Here is a 21,579-nt window from a genome sequence, read left to right on the forward strand (position 1 = left end):
ATGAGTAAGCTAAGCAGCTTCAAACTTGAAGGGACAATTTTTTTTTCCTCCTATAAAATGAGTTATTCATTTTCTTACATCAAGTTGCTCATTAACATACAAAAGTTATTTGTACCGTTATTAAATAATTTTATATAAGGAAATGAATAATTTCTTGTAAGGTAATGAATAGCTTCTTGTAAGTCAATGGATAAATTCAATTGAGAATAAAAGAGAATGGTAGATAATAAAGTAATTTTACTCTATATTTTAATTTTATTTTAATATACCTGGTCTGAAGTGAATTTTTCAAATTTTAGGGTTTTTTTTAAGTATCGTCAAAGAATTTTAGAAGTTCTTTTAAAAGGAAAAACGGATAACAAATTCTTTTTCTGACGAACAAAGTCTAAAATGACAAATTCTAAGACCCGCGTGTTGACGGAGAGCTAAGTCAGAGTTTTGATAACAACAGCAACAACATTAAGGATTCGCCCAAAAAATACACAAGAGTGCTTGTCGGCGGCGATCTGGTCTCAGTCCGTTTAACGATCAACCTACCATTTGATCGGCTTCTTCCTTTCTGTTCTGTTCGCCAATCAGGTTCCGCCTCTGCATCCTCCATCGAATCTCTCTGCTTCCGCCTTCTGTTCTAGCTTTGTTTGCCTATCTTTTTTCTACATTTTCTGCTTGTTCAGAATTTCCTGCTGTCGTAAAAGATATTGGGGAATCCGTAGAAAATTCAACCCGCATCTTGCAAAGCTGAACTAGGCTTTCCTGGTTGAATCGCTTCGCAGTTGGCTTTTTTTTCCTCCAATTATTGTTGATGTTGATCTTGATGTGATGTAATATATATGTATGTGCTGCATTCGGTGTTAATATTTTCTTTGCTTTTCATGTTCTTTAATTTTTGAATTGTCATATCAGATTTGAAATTGAAAAGAGGAGGAGAAATCTGACAGCATAGAGATGTTTGGGGTCATAAGGCGAAGAGTTGCTTCTGGCGGTTCGTCTCCTTTGGTGAGCACTTAGCTTTACTAAATTTGAGTAATTAGATTGAAATTTGATTATGTTTGTTCGGAACCACTTATGAAAGTTGAGCTCGAGCCTCACACTAATTCTGCATTTATACCAGTTTCAGAGTCTCTCATTTCAGAAAGTTCGGAAAAACCTCCCAAGTCGATTTTCTTCCATTTTGGAGAAAGAGGTATTGATACCTTTCGTTTGTTATATTTTACTTTTTAACTTCTTATTCTTTAAAATATAACTTCCAAGCGATTGCTCAACACGTGAACATATTTAGAACATGTGCTTTGTGCACAACGTAACATATACAAACATTCATGTGCATAAAATTTAAATTACTAGGTCTTTGATGAGTATGTAATTTTCTAATGTTCTCCTTACTGATCTAGGAAAAAATCCGCTGTTCACTGGAGTTTTTTTTTACTTTTATTTTCTAATTACAATTTTTTTAATCAAAGTCTTTTTTTTTTTTTTTTATGGCTTGTTAGTAATCTGACAACTTCAATGTCCATTTTGTTCTTGACTTTTCTCTCTCTGAATTTTTCTTTTAAATTTGCTTATATTTTTGTCTAAAATGTGATGGACTTCATGGATGGTTGAGGGAAGTTTTTTTTTTTTTTTTTAATATGTAGTCACTAAATTATGGCTCTTGCAATTCACCGAGATTCATCATTTGAACGCTTGGCTGCCTAATGCTGCCTAGTTTTTGAAATTTATCACTGCAAATTCATGAAATTTGAACTTTTATGTTTGAAGTGGACTCTAATATACTTCAAAAGGTATACAAGTAATTAGGTTTGGTAGTATATTTGAGTTATATACCAAGTGAATTGAATAGATTTTTTATTTCTTGTTCTATGTGTGTTATCTGGAGTACGTTCCTTTTGTTTATAGTAGAGGCTTTCTTGAAGTCATTAGTAGAAAATTTAACGTTAGAAAGTTGGGGGTTAACATCAATTAGAGACTCTATATCTCGTTTCCACAATAAGTGTTTGGACCCTTCATTTCCATCGCAACTTCTTCGTTTTTTTTTTTTCAATATAAAGCATGGAATTATAGAATTCTTTGTCCCTTTTTTGTTTTTGCAAATAAGTCTTAAGGGCATTATTGTTAGTGCCAGGGAAATTTGTGTACCTCCGCCACACTTGTTATGTATCACAATATACTTTAAAGGCGCAAGGCACTTGTAAGCCATGTGCTTGAGTGAAGCAAGGTGCTACCATGTGAAAATACATAATGTATAGACAAAAAATCAGATAAATGTAAATTTATTTAAGCTTCATATGAATACTATGAAAAATTGTGCCATATGAAGAAAACAGAGATAAATGTAACAGTCATCTAAATCATAAGCTATTACGAAGCAGTAAATTGCTCTAATGACTACTTAAGTTCAGAAAGTGTTTTGAAAACAAGAAGGAACAATATAAAAGCCTATCAACTATCAAACTAGATATATGAATTAGATTTAGAAGCACTAAGCTCAAGACTTTCTTTTCTTCTCCTTCATTGTTGGATTCATATAAATGTCATATCTTATTTTAAAGGTGAATATCTATTTTTTTTAGTTGTACAACTTTTTTTGATCAGCTGTAATTGGATAACTAAACCATCTTAATTTGAATTTAAATATTTCCTATTTTTTTATTAGATAATGTCATATACAATATTTTAATATTTTATCATGTAAGTTTCTATATCTTATATCATACTTTATAAAAGTCGTTCAACTTTTAATGGGTTCTCTATCATCAAAAAAGAAGTGGAAACATTTGTCTTCTTCAATTTCGGCCAACAGTCCTACATGACCTGGACACTTCTACACATTCACAAGAGCTCAGAGGCACATTGACACATTGACAGAAGCTTCATCAGCCAAAGCGACAGTGCAAAACATTGTTGACGTCAACCTCCAAAGCCAGAAAAGTCTTCATTGTCTAAACCTGAAAAGCTTCAGCATCGTTCCTTACTTCACTATGTGAAACTCAAACCAGTTGCCAAACGGCGCATGACTTTTGATTGAGAAAGGCACACAAAGTGCCCAAAGGCGAGCGCTTGAGTGAACCCACTGCTTCTCTTCACACAAGAGGCCATGAGGGTGTTCTGTTCCTTGCCTCAGCACCTTAGGTGCAAAGACGAACACCTTTAAACACTACTTTTTCTGATCATTCAACATGTAGAAATCTTTTAATGTGGTTTGTTCTCATTTTATACGGTGATTTTTGTTTAACTGGATAGTTTTTTTCAAAAAAAGAATGGGGGAAACATAGCATTGTTTTGTTGTTATTAGTTATAATGTTGGCTGTCCAGATGTTTGGGATTTACTTACCACTCAAATGTTCAAGTTTTTACAACTTTTTTTTGGTTAACAGATCGTTTGTCTTTCTGGAGGATGTCAGAAGGTTCGGAATATCTCTCATTCAAGTTCAAGTGGTAAATTTGGGTGCATTTTTTTTTTGGGCCATGCTTTTAGCTGGAAGTATAACTCTACATGTCTGAGAGTTAAATCATAAGCTATATTGTTGTTGCAGGATGCTGGAGTAATTTAAAGTCCATGAGGTTAGTGATGCTGTGTGATTAAGACTTCTTTTTGGGGTTAAATTTAGGAATTTTCTCAGGCCTCCCCAAGTTATTCAAGTACACTCCTCTAGCCTTCTAAAATTGGGACATTGTATTTTAGAGTGATGGAAATTGAATCCAGCTTTTTGACGGGAGATGCCATCTTTTCTTGCCAACAGAGCTAATCCCTTCGGGAATTTGGACATCTTTCTAGGTTGAACAATTTTATGATGCAGTAAAAGTATATTTTATTCATGTGCAGCAGTAGGTTTTATAGATACAAACTCTCAATCAAATAGAGAGGGAAATGTTGAGATACTAGGAATAGTAAATATAAAATAAGGAATCAGAATCAAGTCAGAACAAGAAAGGAAATAAACTGATAGTAAGGGAATATAAAAATAAATACCATGGCTTTAAGAATTGGACCAAACTGGCTGGTTCAATCTGTTGGACTGGGAACTGGCTCTTGGTCTGGTCTGGTCAACCCTGAAAACTAGACATAAAATGGACCAGTCAATTGCCAGTTTACTCAGTCAAAAACCAGTAGCAGCTTACTCCCTTCGGACCACAATATAAGACGCTTTCTAAGCACCTTTTGGTCCAAAATATAAGGCGTTGGATAAGTTTTATATTTCTTCTACCATTTATACCTTTGATTTTTTTTATTCCTTGTCTTTAAATGTTTTATATTTAAAGACCATGCACGTGTTACTATGAAAACTCAAGGGTATAAATGTAAAGATTTAGACATTTTTAGGAAAATAAGGTTTTTGATGCTTTCTAACATTTTTCATAAAACGTGAGTTAGTTACTCATGGCATATATTATGGTCCGGATAGAGTAACTGGTTAAAAGCTGGACTGGTTTTAAGCATAAGAACCAGATCCAATTTTTTTTTAAAAGAGTCAATGGTTGCAATTTTTACACGGAGGATAGGGCCAAGAGTTGTAATTTTTCTTAGAAGCCAACTCAGCCCTAGCGCACATCGTCTGATGATCCCACCCCATTTTTTATTGAGCAAGCATCCTAATGAGTACATGCAATCTTATGATTTCTGTTTCACCATAACACTACAATGTTGCACCCCTATAAAGCAATGCTGCATCTGAAACTGTTTCTTATGATTTGACCTTAACTTTTAAAGACAAAAACTCAAACAGACAAAAAAATAATAATAATACTAATAGGCGACCTAACATGATCAATCAGGCCCATAATATAAATGGATGGAGTTTAAAAAAGTTTGCTGAAAATATCCTCCCCCAAACTGCTAAATGCAAACACCCATTATATATGTCAAAATCAATTATGAAACCAAAACTATAGTTTTTTAAAAAAATATCCAAACACCTTCTTACACTCCAAAATCAATTATGCACCCAAAACCAGTTATCTATAAGTTACTACTACTTGCTTTTCAATTCATATTTTCAATTATACTTTTCTAAAAACTTATCCGAAAATCATATATATTATTTTACAAATCATATTTTTGGGTTTATTATTGATTTTGACATATATAGAGGTGTTTGGATATTTAAAAAAAAATGGTACTGGGTTCAAAATTGGATTTTGGCATGTATAATGGGTGCTTAGATATTTTTAGGAAAATGTGATTTTAGATTCATAATTGATTTTAACATGTAATTGGAGTGTTTGGATATATTTTCACAAAACCATGGTTTTGACCTCTGAAATTGATTATAGAGGTTATCCAAGCAGGCACTAAGATATGTTAGAGAATAGAGATCAGATTCATTACTCATTGAGTGTCAAAATACTTTCTCCAATCATGGCAGTGATGATACCAAGCCACAGATTAACTGCAAAATACTTTTTGTTATTTGATGTTCCTGAAGTCTCCTATTAATTTAATTTATTTTTGTTGGGGTTTTATGGGATTCTAGTGGCAAATTGTTCACTGTGTACTCTATGAGTATGTTGCATGCTTGTACTGATGATAGTTTGAATTTTCACTCACATGACATGAACTTGCATATGACATTCATTCAATTACTTAGTTCCGAGCTTTTCTTGTGTGATTGAAAACAGCAAATGTTGCCAAAGACAAAAATCTAAATGAGATCTTTTTTTAACAGAAGGAAACAAAAAAGAAAAAAGAAAAGAAAGGAAAACTGAACGGTGTTTGAGAAAGAATGGGGAAAGTCTAAACTCTACTTATTTGTGGTATTGCTTCTTCTGTTTTTAATCAAATTCTGTCACCGGGGCTTTGTGTAAGGTGGCATGCAACAATGATGAATCAACTAGTTCTTTTTCCCTTCTCCCAGTTTTCTTTCTGTGAAAATATTATCTATTTTTTTTTTGGGTAAAAGGACAATTTGCATTAGTCAAAGTCTATGGTTACAAGGGTGGCCAGTCCCAGAATAAGTGTTGGCATCATTCTCATTGCTGTGTGGCATGCAGGGAGTTTTATTATCAAGAGGTTACCAGGCAAACATGGAGGCGCTCCTTTTCTTCAGATAATGGTGAGTTATTGGCATGCCTCTTTTAATCATTGATTTGTACAGTTTACTTATTTTGTCCATCAATTTTCTTTTATTTCTTGAAGGGTAACTGCATGTATATATATTGGCCATTGGAGGGTTATTTGAGGACAACGGTGATTTGGATGCCATGATATTTGATATAGAGGAAAACCTAACACGCTTGTATTCAATTCAAATCACCTTATAAGACTTGTATGTCTTCCTATTTATACTAATAATGATGCAATTAGACCGTTCTAACAATAGTGCCAAACTGACAGATTATTAACTAAATGGCTAACAATTCTAAGTGATGCTATATCCCATGTGACAATTACATTTTCCCTGAGATCTTAGGCCCTGTTTGATACGAAGGATGGATTTCATGGGATTGGGATAGGGACTAGGATTGCGAGTGGGAATAAGATTTTAAGAATCATGTTTGGTACAACATGGGAATGCTTAAATTTTCAAGACCACCTCCCCCATGGGTTTCTCCAATCCCACCTACATCAGTTTCACAAATCTCAAGTAGCAAGTAGCAACCAATCCATTGTACCAACCATTGTACTCGTGCACCTACCAAATAGAGCCTTAGAATTTTGAAACTTCATATATCACCCTTTGGATTGGGTTTGAAAGAACCTTTGTACTATTAGTCCTCAGATGGAAAGAAAAATCCCTCAACTGTAGAATCCTGGCACCATTGCTCAGTTACTGAAGGTGGCTTAGATTGGGGCTCATAATGATGTTAGTGCAGCTAAACTTGCTATCTTTGGAACTCAGTGAGCCTTACCTTCTAGACCACCCAGAAGTTTCTTCTACAAAACCAGAGTATCTATCCCCCAGCAAACACTTGTTTGAAACCTCATTTAGCTTAGTGAAGATTTCATCAACCACAGAGAATCAACAGGTACAGATTTCTTGGTATTCTTCTGCTTCGCGATAAGCATCGAAGTAGCTTGGGTTCTATCTCTTCTTATATTATTCCTGGTGCTTCTTGCTGGTATGAGATGTGGATTCATACTGGCCATTGTGTCTGAGATTGGAGAAAACCAAAAGTCAAGATGAAGAGATGGCTAGTTGTCTTGGTTAGCCTGGTTCAAAAGTCACCTTAACAACTTCTCCTGTCAAGAGGTTTTGATGCATTGAATTGTTCTAAAGGACTGGTGCTAGATGTGAGAAGAAGTTGACAATCTTGGCCTCTTTTGATTTGAAAATGGCACCAACACTACTGGGTAACACCAGCGGTTTTGTTGCTAGCATAATTGCTGAAACAAAGTGTGTTTCTTCCATCAATGCTCTTGTTTCTTCATCTATTATCTCTGCTTTTGTATTCCCTTGCTTATTCAACTTGGCCAAGAAAACATCATCAGCCTCTGTAAAGGTTTCCATTGATCTACCGGATCATTTAGAATTATTGCCATCCTCCAAGACTTATTCCAGATTCTCTATACTACTTGCCCTTGCGTTTTCTTCACCACTGTCAACTTCACTTTCTTTCCTCTTTTAATCATCTTCTTGATTGATAACCTTTTAGAGCCTATCCTCTACTTTTGAATTCTCTTCTGCTTGAACTGCAGGTGGAGGATCCTGAAAAATGGTGGTCTAGGTGTGGCTCTTAAGCGTCACCTCTTGACTGAAAAGGACTGCTGCAAGTTTTGCTTGCCCCTTCTCCTTTCACTTCATGGACTTTCGCCATTCAATAACTCTACAATCCTCATCTTGTGCTCAAGCTTGCTGAGCTTGGCTTCAACCAACAACTTTCCCCATTTGTGGAAACGAAGCTGCATGATATGTTGATGAATGTAACACGCTTGTATTCAAGTCAAATCACCCTGTTAAACTCGTAAATCCTGCTATTTACACTAAGAGGGAGATAATTGAGCCTTTTCTAAATATCTTAACAAACTAACAGATTACAATTTAACTATTAAGCTAACTAATACAATTCCCATGGAACAAGATTTGTTGTAACTACTATCTTAGCGGCTGTCTGTGTACGTTGAATAGATCTTTTGAAATTAGGGTTCTGAATTTGACATTTTTCAGGAAAATTATAGTAAAGGAAATTAAATTTTGAATGGAACTAATATTTGCTATCAATCATAAACATAAATATTTCTAATTAAACATGATCCCTGAAATGTTATTATCAGCTCCCACAATAAAAAATAAACCAAAACATTTAGGCCATTTGTTTTTTTTTAGCTTATCCTATGAAAATGAAGCCAAAATAAGTAGAAGAATTGTACTCTGAGTTTATGATTCTGTTAAATGGAAGCTAACTAAGAACAGTGATAGGATTTATTCTTTTATGCTTCCTGACATCACAAGTAAGCCAAGATACTCAGATGATTATTCTTTGATGCATATGCTTCCCAAAAATAATACAATAACAAGTCTTATCTCATTAGGTGGGGTTCGCTATATGAATTACACAATGCCATTGTTTTTTATCATCAATCAAGTTTTTAGGAATATTGTTGATTAAGAGGTCTCGTTTAACAATTTTTATAAGTGTTTTCTTTAGCCTTCCTCTACCCTTCTTTATAGGGCTCAAGTTTATCCATTTCACTTCCTCACCGGTGCCTCCCATAGCATTCTCTATACATATTCAAACCATCTCAAACGATTTTGTACCATTTTTTCCTCAATAGGTACCATGTCCACTTTTTCTTATATATTCTCATTTCAAATTTTCTCTTTTCATATATGCCTGCACATCTATCTCAATATTCTCTTCTCTATTACTCCAACTTTATGCTTCTGTTGTTTCTTAGAAGTCCAACATTCACTACCATATAACTTAGCTGGTCCTATAGCAATTTGATAAAACTTCCCTTTAACCAAATACTCATACAATTTGTTAAGCAAAACCAAACAGAAATGAGACAATCTCCTCTTTAAAGTTATTATACTTGTGTGCTTATCTTGTTTTGGCTTTTATTTACTTGTTGCTTTAAGTTGATGCATTTTTGCTTTATGTTTGATATAGGAGATCTGGTTGACGTTGTGGTCCCTCCATTAGCTGAATCTATAGCTGATGGCACTCTAGCAACCTTTTTGAAAAGTATGTTGACCGACATTGTCTGTCTGTTCTTTTTTTTATTAAGAAAAATGTTGAAATGATTTTTTTTTATATTTCAATAATTAATAGTTCTTGCTGATTTATTTTGCTTCATGGGAGCAGAACCAGGTGATGGTGTTAAAGTTGATGAACCAATTGCACAAATTGAGACGGATAAGGTGCCAAGTTGAAGCAATATATTAATTTTTGTGAAGGATCTGACAGTTATCATTTAATTGGCTTACCTGATTCCTAAGTAATTAACATGTAACTCCGTTACTTTATTTTCTATTTTTTTCTTAGGTTACAATTGATGTTACCAGTCCTGAGTCAGGCGTGATTCAGAAGGTACTATTTAATTGGTCCAATTTCCTTGTTCAAATTAATCATTCGCCCCCACTATTCTTGTTGCATATATGTTGAAGTTGGACTCTGGTTCATTTAATGATCCTCAGCTTCTAGCCAATGAAGGGGATACTGTTGAGCCAGGTAATAAGATAGCAATCATTTCAAGGTCTGCTGAAGCCACAACTCATGTAGCCCCATCTGAAAGTGTATCTGAGAAACCTGCTCCTCAGCCAACCCAAAAGATCAAAAAGGAGGAGGCAGCACCTAAAGTTGAAGCTGCCCCTACTACGGAGAAGCCTAAAGCACCCTCTCCTCCACGGCACTCTCCCACAGAGCCACAGCTTCCCCCTAAGGAAAGAGAAAGACGAGTGAGTCATTGTGCTTTTTTTAATAATTAATAATTATACCTAAATGTAGCTGAGCACTTAAAATTATTTTGATGTGTTTCTTTCCTCATGTATATAAAGGTTCCTATGACAAGACTTAGAAAGCGGGTTGCTACTCGGTTGAAAGATTCCCAAAATACTTTCGCATTGCTGACAACATTCAATGAAGTTGACATGTAAGTTGTATTATTTGTCAAATTGTGACACAAGCTTCTGACGTGCAATTACATTTAATGATGCAAACTTTTGAAATTTCAATTTTTTATCTCTTATTTTTAATTATGATGATGTGAGACGTGACCTTGCTAAAAGATATTCTGTTAAGAAATTACCCAGGGCTCGTGCCCTGATGTAGGCAGATTGCCAGATTCAGCGGAAAATGAAAAGCTTCTCCCAGCCATTGGTGCTGTCTCCCCCACACCCCCCCCCTCCAAAAAAAAAAAAACAAAAGAAAAGAAAAGAAAAGAAACCCACCTTCCTTTTAGTCTCGCCTTTTTAATCCATCTGAATCTCCTCATTTTTGTCTTTTTCCTTGAAGGTCATTCGCTAAACTCTAATCAGGTGAGATTTAGCTATTTCTAGGAACACTGTCGGGGACTGCTTCCTTTTGGGTTTGCTTTTTGTCTTTTCCCTATGTGCTTTAGGTCCTAGCAAAAGACCCGTTAAGATCAGGTCCATTATAACTTGTTGATAACAACCCATGTTTTCCCCTTCTCAATCCATGTTGATCTACATAAACTACTAAAGTAAATCTGTTACCTGGTATAAATAGAATGTGGGCCTCGTGCTTTGTAACGTGCTTTGTAAAGTTTGAGGTGAGCCACATCATTCATGGATCAAGAATAATGCGACTTCTTATAAATTTTATTTTATATATGGACAACAACAACGGAAACAGTAATAATAAAATGATAATATTTATCATAGTCATCAAAAATTTTATTTATATCAAAAATAGATTTATCGTCACCATCACTACTATTATTTAAGGGTTTTTTTATTTTACAAGAACCATTCCACATTAAGCGCATTAAAATGAAATGATAAAGTGAAGCGAACTCAGTGGCATAAAAACCTGACTTTCTGCTTTAAAAAATATTAAATTACTCCTGTCATTTTCCTGATTACTCTGCTCCCTATGGTAGGACTAACTTGATGAAGCTTCGTGCTGATTATAAGGATGTTTTTGTTGAAAAGCATGGAGTCAAATTGGGACTCATGTCTGGGTTTGTTAAAGTATGATTTCTAAGTATTGAATTATTGAGTTAAAGGGCATTGGCTGAGCATTTTTTGTTTATTTTCTCATCAATGTATGTTTTTTTAATTTCAGGCTGCAGTGAATGCACTCCAGCATCAGCCAATAGTAAATGCTGTCATTGATGGTGATGATATAATATACAGAGATTATATAGATATCAGCGTAGCTGTTGGCACTTCAAAGGTTTTTAGTGGCCATTTTAACCTCTCTGCAGTCCTTGTTATTATAAACCTTTGGGGTTGGATTTGTCAGTTCTTTGATGAAACTTGAAAGCTTGTCTAAGATAACTTTAAAATTACTTCTGTCACTGGTTGGTGTCATGTCTGTTCAGCTGAAGTGGTATATAAATGGTTGGATCTATATTTTAACACTTAAAACATGGTCATCCATCTATGGTATGTGAATATCTGTTATTTTGTTTCACAATATAGTGATATAAGGATAACAGACTGAAATATTGATTTTTCTTTACACTTCATGAATCAAGTACTCTACCGATTCTCTATGGGCCGTGTTTTTTAGTTCAGCAGTAATAATTCTTAACATTGAACTTGTATTTTATGCTTGACTATGAAAATGACTAATGTGCCCTGTTGTTTTTGGACTTCAGTGACAATGTTCTTTCTTTTTGTTCCCAGGGCCTTGTTGTACCCGTCATTCGCAATGCTGATAAGTTGAACTTTGCGGAAATAGAAAAGGAGATAAATAATTTTGCAAAAAAGGCTAATAATGGAACTTTATCAATTGATGAGATGGCTGGAGGCACTCTAACAATATCAAATGGCGGTGTTTATGGGAGCCTTTTGAGTACCCCTATAATCAATCCCCCTCAGGTTTGGCAACACAAGATTTCTGATATATATGCATTTATCTTAAATCATTGACTGCACGTTGTTTTTTAATTACTCTCGAACAAATACTGGGATCTGGTTGGCAGTAGGTAGTGATGGGATAAATACAGTTCTTTACCTACATTGCTTATGCATCACGTCATTCACGTAAAAAAACAATTCCAAACTATATTGTTCATGCATCTTCTTGTTATTAATATACAATTCCAATTTTCACCGACATCTCTCCAATTGGAATTTGCTCTCAGTGGGGCAGCGGGACGAGTGTAATTTGAAATATCAAGCCAATCTTTGTGTTATTGTTAATCAACAATTCAGGATCATTGCACCCCCTTTTTTTGGACGCCTGATAATGGTCTCTTATTCATGTGAACAAAATTTGGTGTTAGCTACTATTTAGGAAGAAATCTCATGCAACTACTGTTTTTGGCAGTCCGCAATTTTGGGTATGCACTCTATAGTGACACGTCCAATGGTGGTTGGAGGTGAAGTAGTCCCAAGGCCAATGATGTATGTTGCTCTGACATATGATCATAGATTGATTGATGGAAGAGAGGCTGTGTTCTTTTTGCGTCGAATCAAAGATGTTATTGAGGATCCTCGCAGGCTTCTGCTCGACATATGAACTACCCCTCAACTTCGTTAGAAAATCAAACACCTTGATATTGAAGTATGACAGACAAATTGGTTTCTCAACCCTTATTTATGGTTGGTTCATAATTTAAAAACTTATGGAGGGCAAACTCTTTGGGGTAATAGACCTATCTGTATCTGCAGGTTAATTCAGCATGTCCTCATTCTTCTAGCTATACTTAGTTCCCACTTTTTGTCCTGGCTTACTGAGAGTAACACTTGAGTTTTCCGGCTCTCAACTTACGTGGAACTTCAATGATTGTTCCACGAAGTAATAATGAGATTTATTTTTGTATACATCAATGCTACAATGCAATTCCAGTTCGGATAATTCTCAAGTATTAATCCCCTTTTTTTTTGGCCAACAACTATTAATCCTTGTTTGTTTCTCTTGATTTGTATTAGTTTTCCCATGACCTTGGTATGCTTCTTGTACAAGTGGGTCCTATGCATTGTTGCTTTTGTTGGGACCAATAAATATTGGTTCAGTGTATGTTTGAGTTTTTACCCTAGAGACTACCAAGATTATGATTTTTTGTAGGAGCCGGTAACTAGCTGAGTTTACCAAAACCAAAACCAGTTTTAGAATTTTCCAACATAGAACTATATGCACTCTCAATTCTATGAAGTCATTTGAGTTTCAATTTCAATTGAAACCAATTTAACTTTTTTTTTTTTTTGATAAAAAGTCAATGTATGTATACATATAAATCAAGTGCAACAGACCAAAAAGCCCTCAAATAAATCTGAAAGCCCAATCTAAAAGTATTACTAATGAGGACCAACAAAAACGGAACTTTAGAAAATGAAACCAAATAAACCAGAAACACAGCTGCTCCTTGATTAGATATGCCCAAACCAGGTTCATCCAATCCGAAGGTAGGTCCATAAGACATTTTTGAAGGATTAGCAAGCAACACATGGAAAAAATCTCTAAAAAGAGAAAAGATCAAGATGCAGGAAAATATCCCGTAGGATTTGAAAGACCAAGCCTATCAAAAAGCTTTGGAACTTTTAAAAACTTACGTGCATGAACCAGATGAAGACAAACCCAGATGAAGGAACTAAAAGCAGACAAACGAAAATAGACGACCAAACAGACGACAACAAAAACAGACAGACCAACTAGACGAAAGTAAAAATATAACTTCCTAACAGTTGCAGTTCCTTTGGTGGGACCTCCATGATGCTGCATCCATGAAGGCCCCTACGTTAGTCATGCAAAGGTACGAGGTGTTTTGGCCAAAACCTCGAAAAACCCAGTTGCAACGGCTTCCTCTGTTTCATCAGAATGGAGCAGAGCAATCTTGCGCTTAAGCTTTGATGATGAAAACATGCTGAAACAAAACCAAGCTCAACCAGACCTTAAGGTAAAGATGTTGACGGTGAAGGAGAACGGACAGGAGGATCCGAAACTGCATGCTGAATAAAACCATTGGAAGTGATATGAGATAAGTTGGGATGTCCACCATCAAGAGCTTCCACATGCATGAAATCATAGTATGTATGACCTACAACTGGAAAAACGCGAATGTGAGCTTCATGCCAGAAATTATGGATGAGGAGAGGTCTGCGCCTATTTCTTGGCGGCTTTGCGCGCAGATGAGGAAGCAATGGCCAAAATCCATTCAAACAATGCTGAACAGGGGGATAATGTTGACGTCCGTTTGCTTCCCAGTTCAGGTTAATGAACCATAACTTCAAAGAATGCCATAAAACCAGCTTGCCCATGTGAAACGCGGTTCTAACAAGCATCTTGATCCAACTCGAAGGCGTTGACGACCGTGAATGTGAACTCGATGTCTGCGCATGCAAGTATTATGCTCAACGATAATGTCCAAATCTCAACGAGCCTAGAATACCTCATGACGTCTCCACTCATGCACTAAAAGTAGCAGGGTCTGCTCTGAAAGAGGTATGTAGCGAGACCAGGGACTAATCCAGAAATTGTTTTATGGGGGGCTATAACTAAAAGTTTATTTAAAAGTGGGGACCTAAAGGTGATTTTAGCAATTTTTTTTTATAAAAATTAACTCACCATTTACAAACGAAATTTTGAAACATGGTGGGGAGGCCACAGCCCCTGCTGGCGCCCCCTTGGATTCGTCACTGAGCGGGACAATTGGTCTTTTGGGAAGAAAGGACTGATAGAGCAATTATGAAGTGTAGACATGGGTAATTGCTGAATTAAAAGAGTGGAGTGAAAAACTTGAAGCCTGCCGTAGTTAAGTAAATGAGGTCCTTTCCACGTGAAGACACCTGTGCTTGCGGTGAAGAAAGCTTATGATCCAACGACGCAGAATGAAGATCCAAATCAAAGTTAGATCGTTTATTTGGATACTCACAAGTTGAATCAGAACCGTCCAGCAGATCAGAGAAGCTTCGCTTATGATAGCGAAGAACTGGAGGAGTGACATGCACATTGACACCTGTACTTGAGGAATCAGTGAACAGTGGACCGACTTACTAGATCCAGTGTTTTTGATAATATTCTCTTAAAAACTTATTCAAAAAATAATAATAAAAGATAAACTAAATTAAATTTTATTATTTTGTTTGAATATTATTTAAAAAAATTTATTTGTTAAGAGATTTCATTTAAATATTTAGTTTTTATTTAAATTTAAATCTTATTTAAATTTAAATTTTATTTAATCTTTCATTATTTAATTATCTAAATTTTATTTATATTTATCTTTATAAATATAACTAACAATTCAAATAAAATAATTCCTTAAACTTCTAAAGATGATTATTGAAAAAAATATAGGATAAAATTTTTATTCTATATTATTTTAAGAAATTTATTTTATTATTATTTTTTTATTATTATTTTGAGCACTATTAATTTAACATCAAAGTCTAGTTAACCATGGTTACCACACGCATTGGGAATGAATCTGTCAGCCCTCTTGCCCACTTATCCAACAACACACCTTCAGATATCGAAAATTCAGAAAATCTCAGCCAAACTACACCAGACCATTTGGCTACTATTGCATCACGAATTGAGAAGCTTGACTTGCTTCACAAAAAAGTAGAGGCCTTAGATGACCGGCGAAGACGAATTAACTAGGAAGAAGAGAACGAAGAAGAATCAGACTTTCACTATCCCTCATCCACCTCAACCAAAAATTGAATTTCCCAAATTCAATGGAGGAGACCTTTGGGGATGGATTCTTAAGGCTAATAAATACTTTCAGTACTACCACACGCCAGAAGAATCAAAGGCCGACATAGCCTCAATGTCTTTAGAAGGAGACATTAGATCTATTTTCATGGATAAACTCTGAACGTACCTTGTTATATTGGGAAGAATTGGTGACTGTGCCACAAGAAAACTATGGTCCACCTAAATACCAGAATCCTAATGAACATCTCTGCAGCATCAGACAAATCGGCTCCGTGCAAGAATACCAGCAAGAGTTCTCTAAACATTCGACCAGAGTAAAAAATTGGCTAGAGCATTATTTCTTCAGTGTTTTCTTAAGCGGCTTGAAGGCCGAGTTGCATTCTGATGTGCGCATACATAAACCAGGGAGTGTATATCATGTGATGAGTCTGGCCCTAGAATTTGAAGGGAAGATGAGTGCTCATGGGTCAAAACCCGACCTAGTTCGGAATCCGACCCAGTTTACTAATTACCCATCCTCTTTCGCACGTGACCAAAATCAGAGGCAATAAAATGAATACTCGAACACGTCTACTGACGTGTACAGGTCCCAGGCTTCTTCGGCTTCATCTTCTTCACTTAAACCAGCGAGTTTGAATTCGGCCAGACCATTTCCCATGGAAGCCGAGCACCAAAGAATGAAGGAGAAGGCGATTTGTTTCCATTGTGGTGAAGTTTTCCATCTTGGACATCGCTGTAAAGGGTCTTTTGCATTGCTGGAAATTGTGGATGAAGTGAAACGGAGCCAAAGGATGCAAAAATCTCACTTAATACAATTTTGGGTGGCAATTCAGGATTAGCAATGAAACTGCGTGGCATGCTTTGCTCTCGAGAAGTATTATTATTAGTGGATAGTAGGTCCATGCATAATTTTATATCTGATGTATTAGTACAGGAACTTCATCTCCCTACCTAGACTCTTTCCACCTTCGGAGTTCAGATCTATGACAGTAGTATTATGCACTGCAATAGAATTTGCAAAAATATAAAAGTGAGATTGACGGGATTAACCATTAAGGAAGATTTTTACCCCTTCACTTTGGGATGGGCTGATTTGATTCTCAAAATTAAGTGGTTAGCATCTCTCAATACGGTACAAGCCAACTAGAATCAACTCTTTATGATTTTTTGGTTGAATGGCAAGAGATATAAGCTTCAAGGGGTACCTACTGACACTATAGGTGCTCAATTTAATTCAATGCAACAAATAGCTGCTTTCACTGACTTCATCCTATTCCAAGATTTTAAACCAGAGCCGTTGTTTGATGGATTCACCTCTGTTTTTGAAAAACCTACTAGTTTGCCTCCATTCAGAAACCATGCGCATACCATTCCTTTGTTACCAGTGGCTAATCCTATTAATCTACAACCATATAGGTACCCATACTATCACAAAACAAAAATTGAAAAACAATTAGAAGAATTGCTAAAATTTGGGTTTATCCAATTTAGTTCTAGTCATTTGCTAGTCCAGTCCTATTGGTCACAAAGAAAGATGGTTCATGGCATTTCTATGTAGACTACTATAAATTGAATAGCATTGCAATCCCAGATAAGTATTTGATTCCTAGCATTGATGAGTTATTAGATGAACTATATGGGGCCATCTATTTTCCAAAACTTGATCTTCATTGTGGCTACCACCAAATTTGAATGTTACTTAAGGATATCCATAAAACTGCATTTCACACTCATTTTGAGCACTATGAATTCACAGTTATGCCTTTTGACTTAACTAACGCCCCATCTACTTTTCAAGCTAATATGCATGACTTATTTCATCTCTATTTGAGGAAATTTGTATTAGTATTTTTTGATGATATTTTGGTGTATAGTCCTTTTTTTCAACAGCACCAAGATCACTTGTGCATAGTTTTGAAGGCCTTGCAAGAAAATGTGTTTTGTTTTAACTTAAAAGAATTCTTTATTGGGATGCCACGAGTTCCCTTTTGGGGGCACAAAATTTCTACCCAAGGAGTGGAAGTTGAGGCTAAAAAGGTAGAGGTAGTACAAGAATGGCCTGTTCTTAAAAATGTGAAAGAGCTACATGGTTTCCTTAGCCTTGCAGGGTATTATCGATGTTTTGTAAAGAATTTTAGGATCATTGCTTGCCCACTTACTGAGTTAACTAAGAAGGATGCTTTCTTATAGTCTGAACAAGCTCAAAAGGCCTTTAATCGCCTTAAACTTGCATTGATGATGGCCCCAATCTTACAGCTACCTAATTTTGAAGAATTATCTACAATTGAATGTGATGCATCAATGGAAGGAATTGGAGCTATCCTTATGCAAAACAACCATCCCATTGCTTATTTCAATAAAGGTTTCTTTGTCTCTAACCATTGCAAATCAGCTTATGATTGTGAACTCCTAGCATTAATTCTTGTCATACAAAAATGGCACCATTACCTTCTTGGGAGACATTTCTTCATACGAACGGATCATGCTAGCCTTCAATATCTACTGCAACTACACATCACCAGTAACACTCAGCAGCAATTGATCATAAAGCTTTTACCCTTTAATTTCACTATTATCCACAAGGTATGTGCGGATAACAAGGGAGTGGATGCCTTGTCAAGGTGACCCCAACATGTAGACTTTTTCCACATGGCAATGCCACTTGCATCTGAATTACAAGATCTATCCTTTGAGCTAGCATTAGATCTCTTTACTAGTGAGATAATTCTACAAAGGGACCCATCTTCTCAATCCACATTCCATTTGGTTGACCAAAAGCTCTTCAATGACAATCGAGTAGTCATTCCTTACATATCACAATTAAGACCCAAATTATTAGCGGAAGCTCACTCATTGACTACTAGGGGACACGAAGGTTTTCTTAAAACCTTTAAGCGGCTCACAAGGCACTTTTATTGGCCTTCCATGAAGTCGAATGTGAAAGCGTATGTACAACATTGTACCACTTATTAGCAAAATAGATATCAAACATCAACACCAGTAGGTCTTCTTTATCCCTTATCAATACCCTCCTAGATTTGGGAAGATATGCCACTTGACTTTATCACCAGCCTTCCAAAGTCAAGTGACTTCAAGGTTACATTGGTAGTAGTTATTGCTCACCGCAAGTGCATAAGTCATAGCAAGTAATATTGTAGCATCAATTTTGAACTAGATTATCTAAGCTCAATCAGATTAATTAAGTGTGTATTAGTGAGGTGTGTAGACAAAGAGGCCTAACGGGCGTGTTTGGTCTCAATTTTAGCCTTAAATGCAGGTCTAAAGGAGAATCAAGTCACCCGAGAATAAAAGAGGAAGAAATTTTAAGAAGGGAGCTTCTGTGCCACACACTGTGGCTTATGGATAAGTCGCCACGGTGTATGTGTGACAACACGCTTGGAAGAAGCTCTCTGTGCCATGCATAGTGGTGCATTGTGCATCCACCACAACACATGGTCACTTTTTTACTGTGATAAGTCGCGAATCTGATACAATGGAGAAGAGAAGAAATGAAGAACACCAGAGAACAGTGAAAGGACGGTGCTAGGGCTTAGGAAGACTGAGTATTAGAAGTATTTTGGAGCTTATAAACATCAAAGGTAAGCTTCCTTACTTAAACCTTTCTCTCTTCTTCCATTTTCTTAATGGTAGAGGTTAGGGTTTGATTGATAATGGTATTTTTAGTTCATAGAGGCTATGGATCCAAACCCATTGACTTAAATAGAGTTAATAGGAGTATATTGAGCTAAGCAAACTTGGTATTTATGATTATATGATGATTAGTGATTGAAGGACATTCAATGTCCAAAATTTTCATAAGTATGGTGGTTGGGAACAATGTGGTTCCATTTATGACATTAAAGAGCTCAATATTATTAATGAGGGTTAAAGGAAGCTAAGAGGCCTTATGGGTACTTTTACATGAGTTAAGAATAAATCTTGAGTATTAAGAAATGTTGAACTGGTGGTGAAAATTAGCTCAAATGTGGATATTAATAATTTGCATTGTAAATACTTGTAGAGTGAATAGTGTTGGCACCATTCAAGCTTCTTAAAAAGCTTAGAGAGTGAGTATTCAAGGGGTGAAACCTTTGAGAAGGTAATCAGGAAAATTCTAGCTTAAACTTTTGTGTGTTTATTAGTTATTAAGTGATAAATGATGATTGAACTATGTGAAATTGATTAAAATGTAAATGTGGCTTGCTTTGCTTGAAAAAGCCCACTATGAATTGGTGAGTCAAAAAAGTTCAATGATTTTGGAATTGTGCAGTTTAATGATTGTTAAAGTGTGGGGTATCATGATTATGAAAATAGAAGTTCAATGATTGAGTGATAGAAATACAATGATTTTCAAAGTTGGAGTTCAATGACTTGTTTAAATCAGAGTTCAATGACTTGTTTGATTTGGAATTCAATGACAATGTGTTTAAGAAGTTCAAGGAGTTGTAAAATGGTGAAGTTTAATGAAATTGACTATGTAGAATGCTATGAATTAAATTAAATATGAATTTTGCATAAATATGCATTGCATGATCTAGAGAGGTAGGAGTTCACCTAGGAAGAGGAGTAGAGAATTAAATCCATGTGGTAAGGCTCCCATCGAAGTGGTGGCTTGCTTGGATTGATTATATTCATATTGTCCCACCTGTTCCATGAGGGACTATCCCACTGGTTCAACAAGGGACTCAAACCTAGCTAGCTATATACTGGTTCAACGAGGAAGCTAGTTTAGGGTGTATGACATCCTATAGTATGAGGATTGGGGGAAACCGTGTTCCATAAGTAAGTTGGGTGTGTCTTGGCCAAGTAACCCCCCACAAGTATTTAAGCTAGGGAAGTCATGGATTATAGACTATCTCATTGTGTTATAGCCCATAGTTTCATGTCAAAGAAATAAGGAGGATATAAAGGAGGTGTGATCATGTATATAGTGAGTAAGAGCACATGGTTGTCGGTATTGCGTCCCTAATGTTAATAATTACAAGTTAAGTCTTAATGACTTTCGATTATATGTCATTAAAATGTGTGACAAACTTTCTTTGATAAGAAAATTGTTAAAAGGCATTATTTTCCAAGTATGTGCTTTTATGCTTGGAGGTATGGAATTATATTCTCAAATGATGTTCCTGGTTTGAAGAATTATTTATATATATCCCACTTGCATTTAAACTAATTGATATGCATCAGTATGGGTTAGTTAGACCTTGGTTATTGAGTAATTGTACTTACCCTACTAACTTCAATATTACAAGGAATAGCTCAAGGAGTTTGGAAAGAGAAAGCCATCTAGAGACTTAGGATTGGATCCTATTTAGTATGCCTCTTTATTTTTTTTATCATTATGTGTATTTGACAATTCAAATTGCTAACTATGTTTCATCCATTTTTGGTTCTTACTTGTATTATGTGTTTGTGAGTTGTAAGTGTATTTTGGGCCTTAGGGTTGAAGTTTTGTAAAATATGTAATAAAGCCAAAATACTAATACAAGTAAGAGTACGACATATTATGTGCTGGTTATGGATTAATGGATGGAAATGTGCTCAAACTCCACCTATTGTGTTTTTGAGATTAAGGGGTTGAGTAGTGAAAATGTGATCTATGAGTATTTAATATGATATGGTGCATTGCATAGTTAGTTTTGATGTTTTGCATGTAGTCAATTAGGTATAAATGGCTAATGGCTTTTAGTAAATAAATTGGATAATTGGTTTTGTGAAAATCATTGAAAAGTTTAAGTTTTGAAAAGAGTGTCCAAATTTTAATTGAGAAATAATGTGCTTATGAAACCAATGCCATTAGTTAGAGCTTGGAAAGAACTTTCCGTAGACACCTAGTTTGCATCAATCAGA

The 21,579-nt window shown here is 35.6% G+C and overlaps 1 protein-coding gene and 1 long non-coding RNA gene across 3 annotated transcripts; one reads left to right on the top strand and one right to left on the bottom strand.

The window, feature by feature from the left end:
• Positions 1–392: 392 nt before the first annotated feature.
• LOC129302870 (dihydrolipoyllysine-residue succinyltransferase component of 2-oxoglutarate dehydrogenase complex 1, mitochondrial-like) lies at positions 393–12,964 on the top strand. Its single transcript, XM_054941747.1, has 15 exons — positions 393–579; positions 904–996; positions 1,112–1,183; positions 3,375–3,435; positions 3,534–3,561; positions 5,989–6,050; positions 9,049–9,123; positions 9,244–9,299; positions 9,424–9,468; positions 9,576–9,836; positions 9,936–10,030; positions 11,000–11,090; positions 11,185–11,295; positions 11,751–11,945; positions 12,397–12,964. Exons 2-15 carry the CDS (start codon positions 946–948, stop codon positions 12,586–12,588), a joined length of 1,395 nt encoding a protein of 464 aa, XP_054797722.1. The 5' UTR covers positions 393–579; positions 904–945; the 3' UTR covers positions 12,589–12,964.
• A 379-nt stretch (positions 12,965–13,343) lies between these two features.
• LOC129302205 (uncharacterized) lies at positions 13,344–16,226 on the bottom strand. Of its 2 annotated transcripts, none has more exons than XR_008591206.1 (2): positions 15,896–16,226; positions 13,344–15,025 (listed from the first exon to the last, which is right to left on the bottom strand). It is a non-coding gene; the product is annotated as an uncharacterized LOC129302205 (long non-coding RNA). The 2 variants fall into 2 exon arrangements; XR_008591207.1 differs by having other exon boundaries at positions 13,344–15,668.
• Positions 16,227–21,579: the final 5,353 nt, after the last annotated feature.

Source organism: Prosopis cineraria, unplaced genomic scaffold, assembly GCF_029017545.1.
Source record: "Prosopis cineraria cultivar Desert tree isolate PC_DT_omini unplaced genomic scaffold, ASM2901754v1 PC2, whole genome shotgun sequence".
NCBI classification, from domain to species: Eukaryota; Viridiplantae; Streptophyta; class Magnoliopsida; order Fabales; family Fabaceae; genus Prosopis; species Prosopis cineraria.

Coding starts and splice junctions, on each gene's coding strand:
- LOC129302870 (XM_054941747.1), top strand. CDS start 946: ATGTTTGGGGTCATAAGGCGAAGAGTTGCTTCTGGCGGTTCGTCTCCT. Junction 3,436..3,533: donor CTCTCATTCAAGTTCAAGTG/GTAAATTTGGGT, acceptor TTGTTGTTGCAG/GATGCTGGAGTAATTTAAAG. Junction 9,837..9,935: donor CTAAGGAAAGAGAAAGACGA/GTGAGTCATTGT, acceptor ATGTATATAAAG/GTTCCTATGACAAGACTTAG.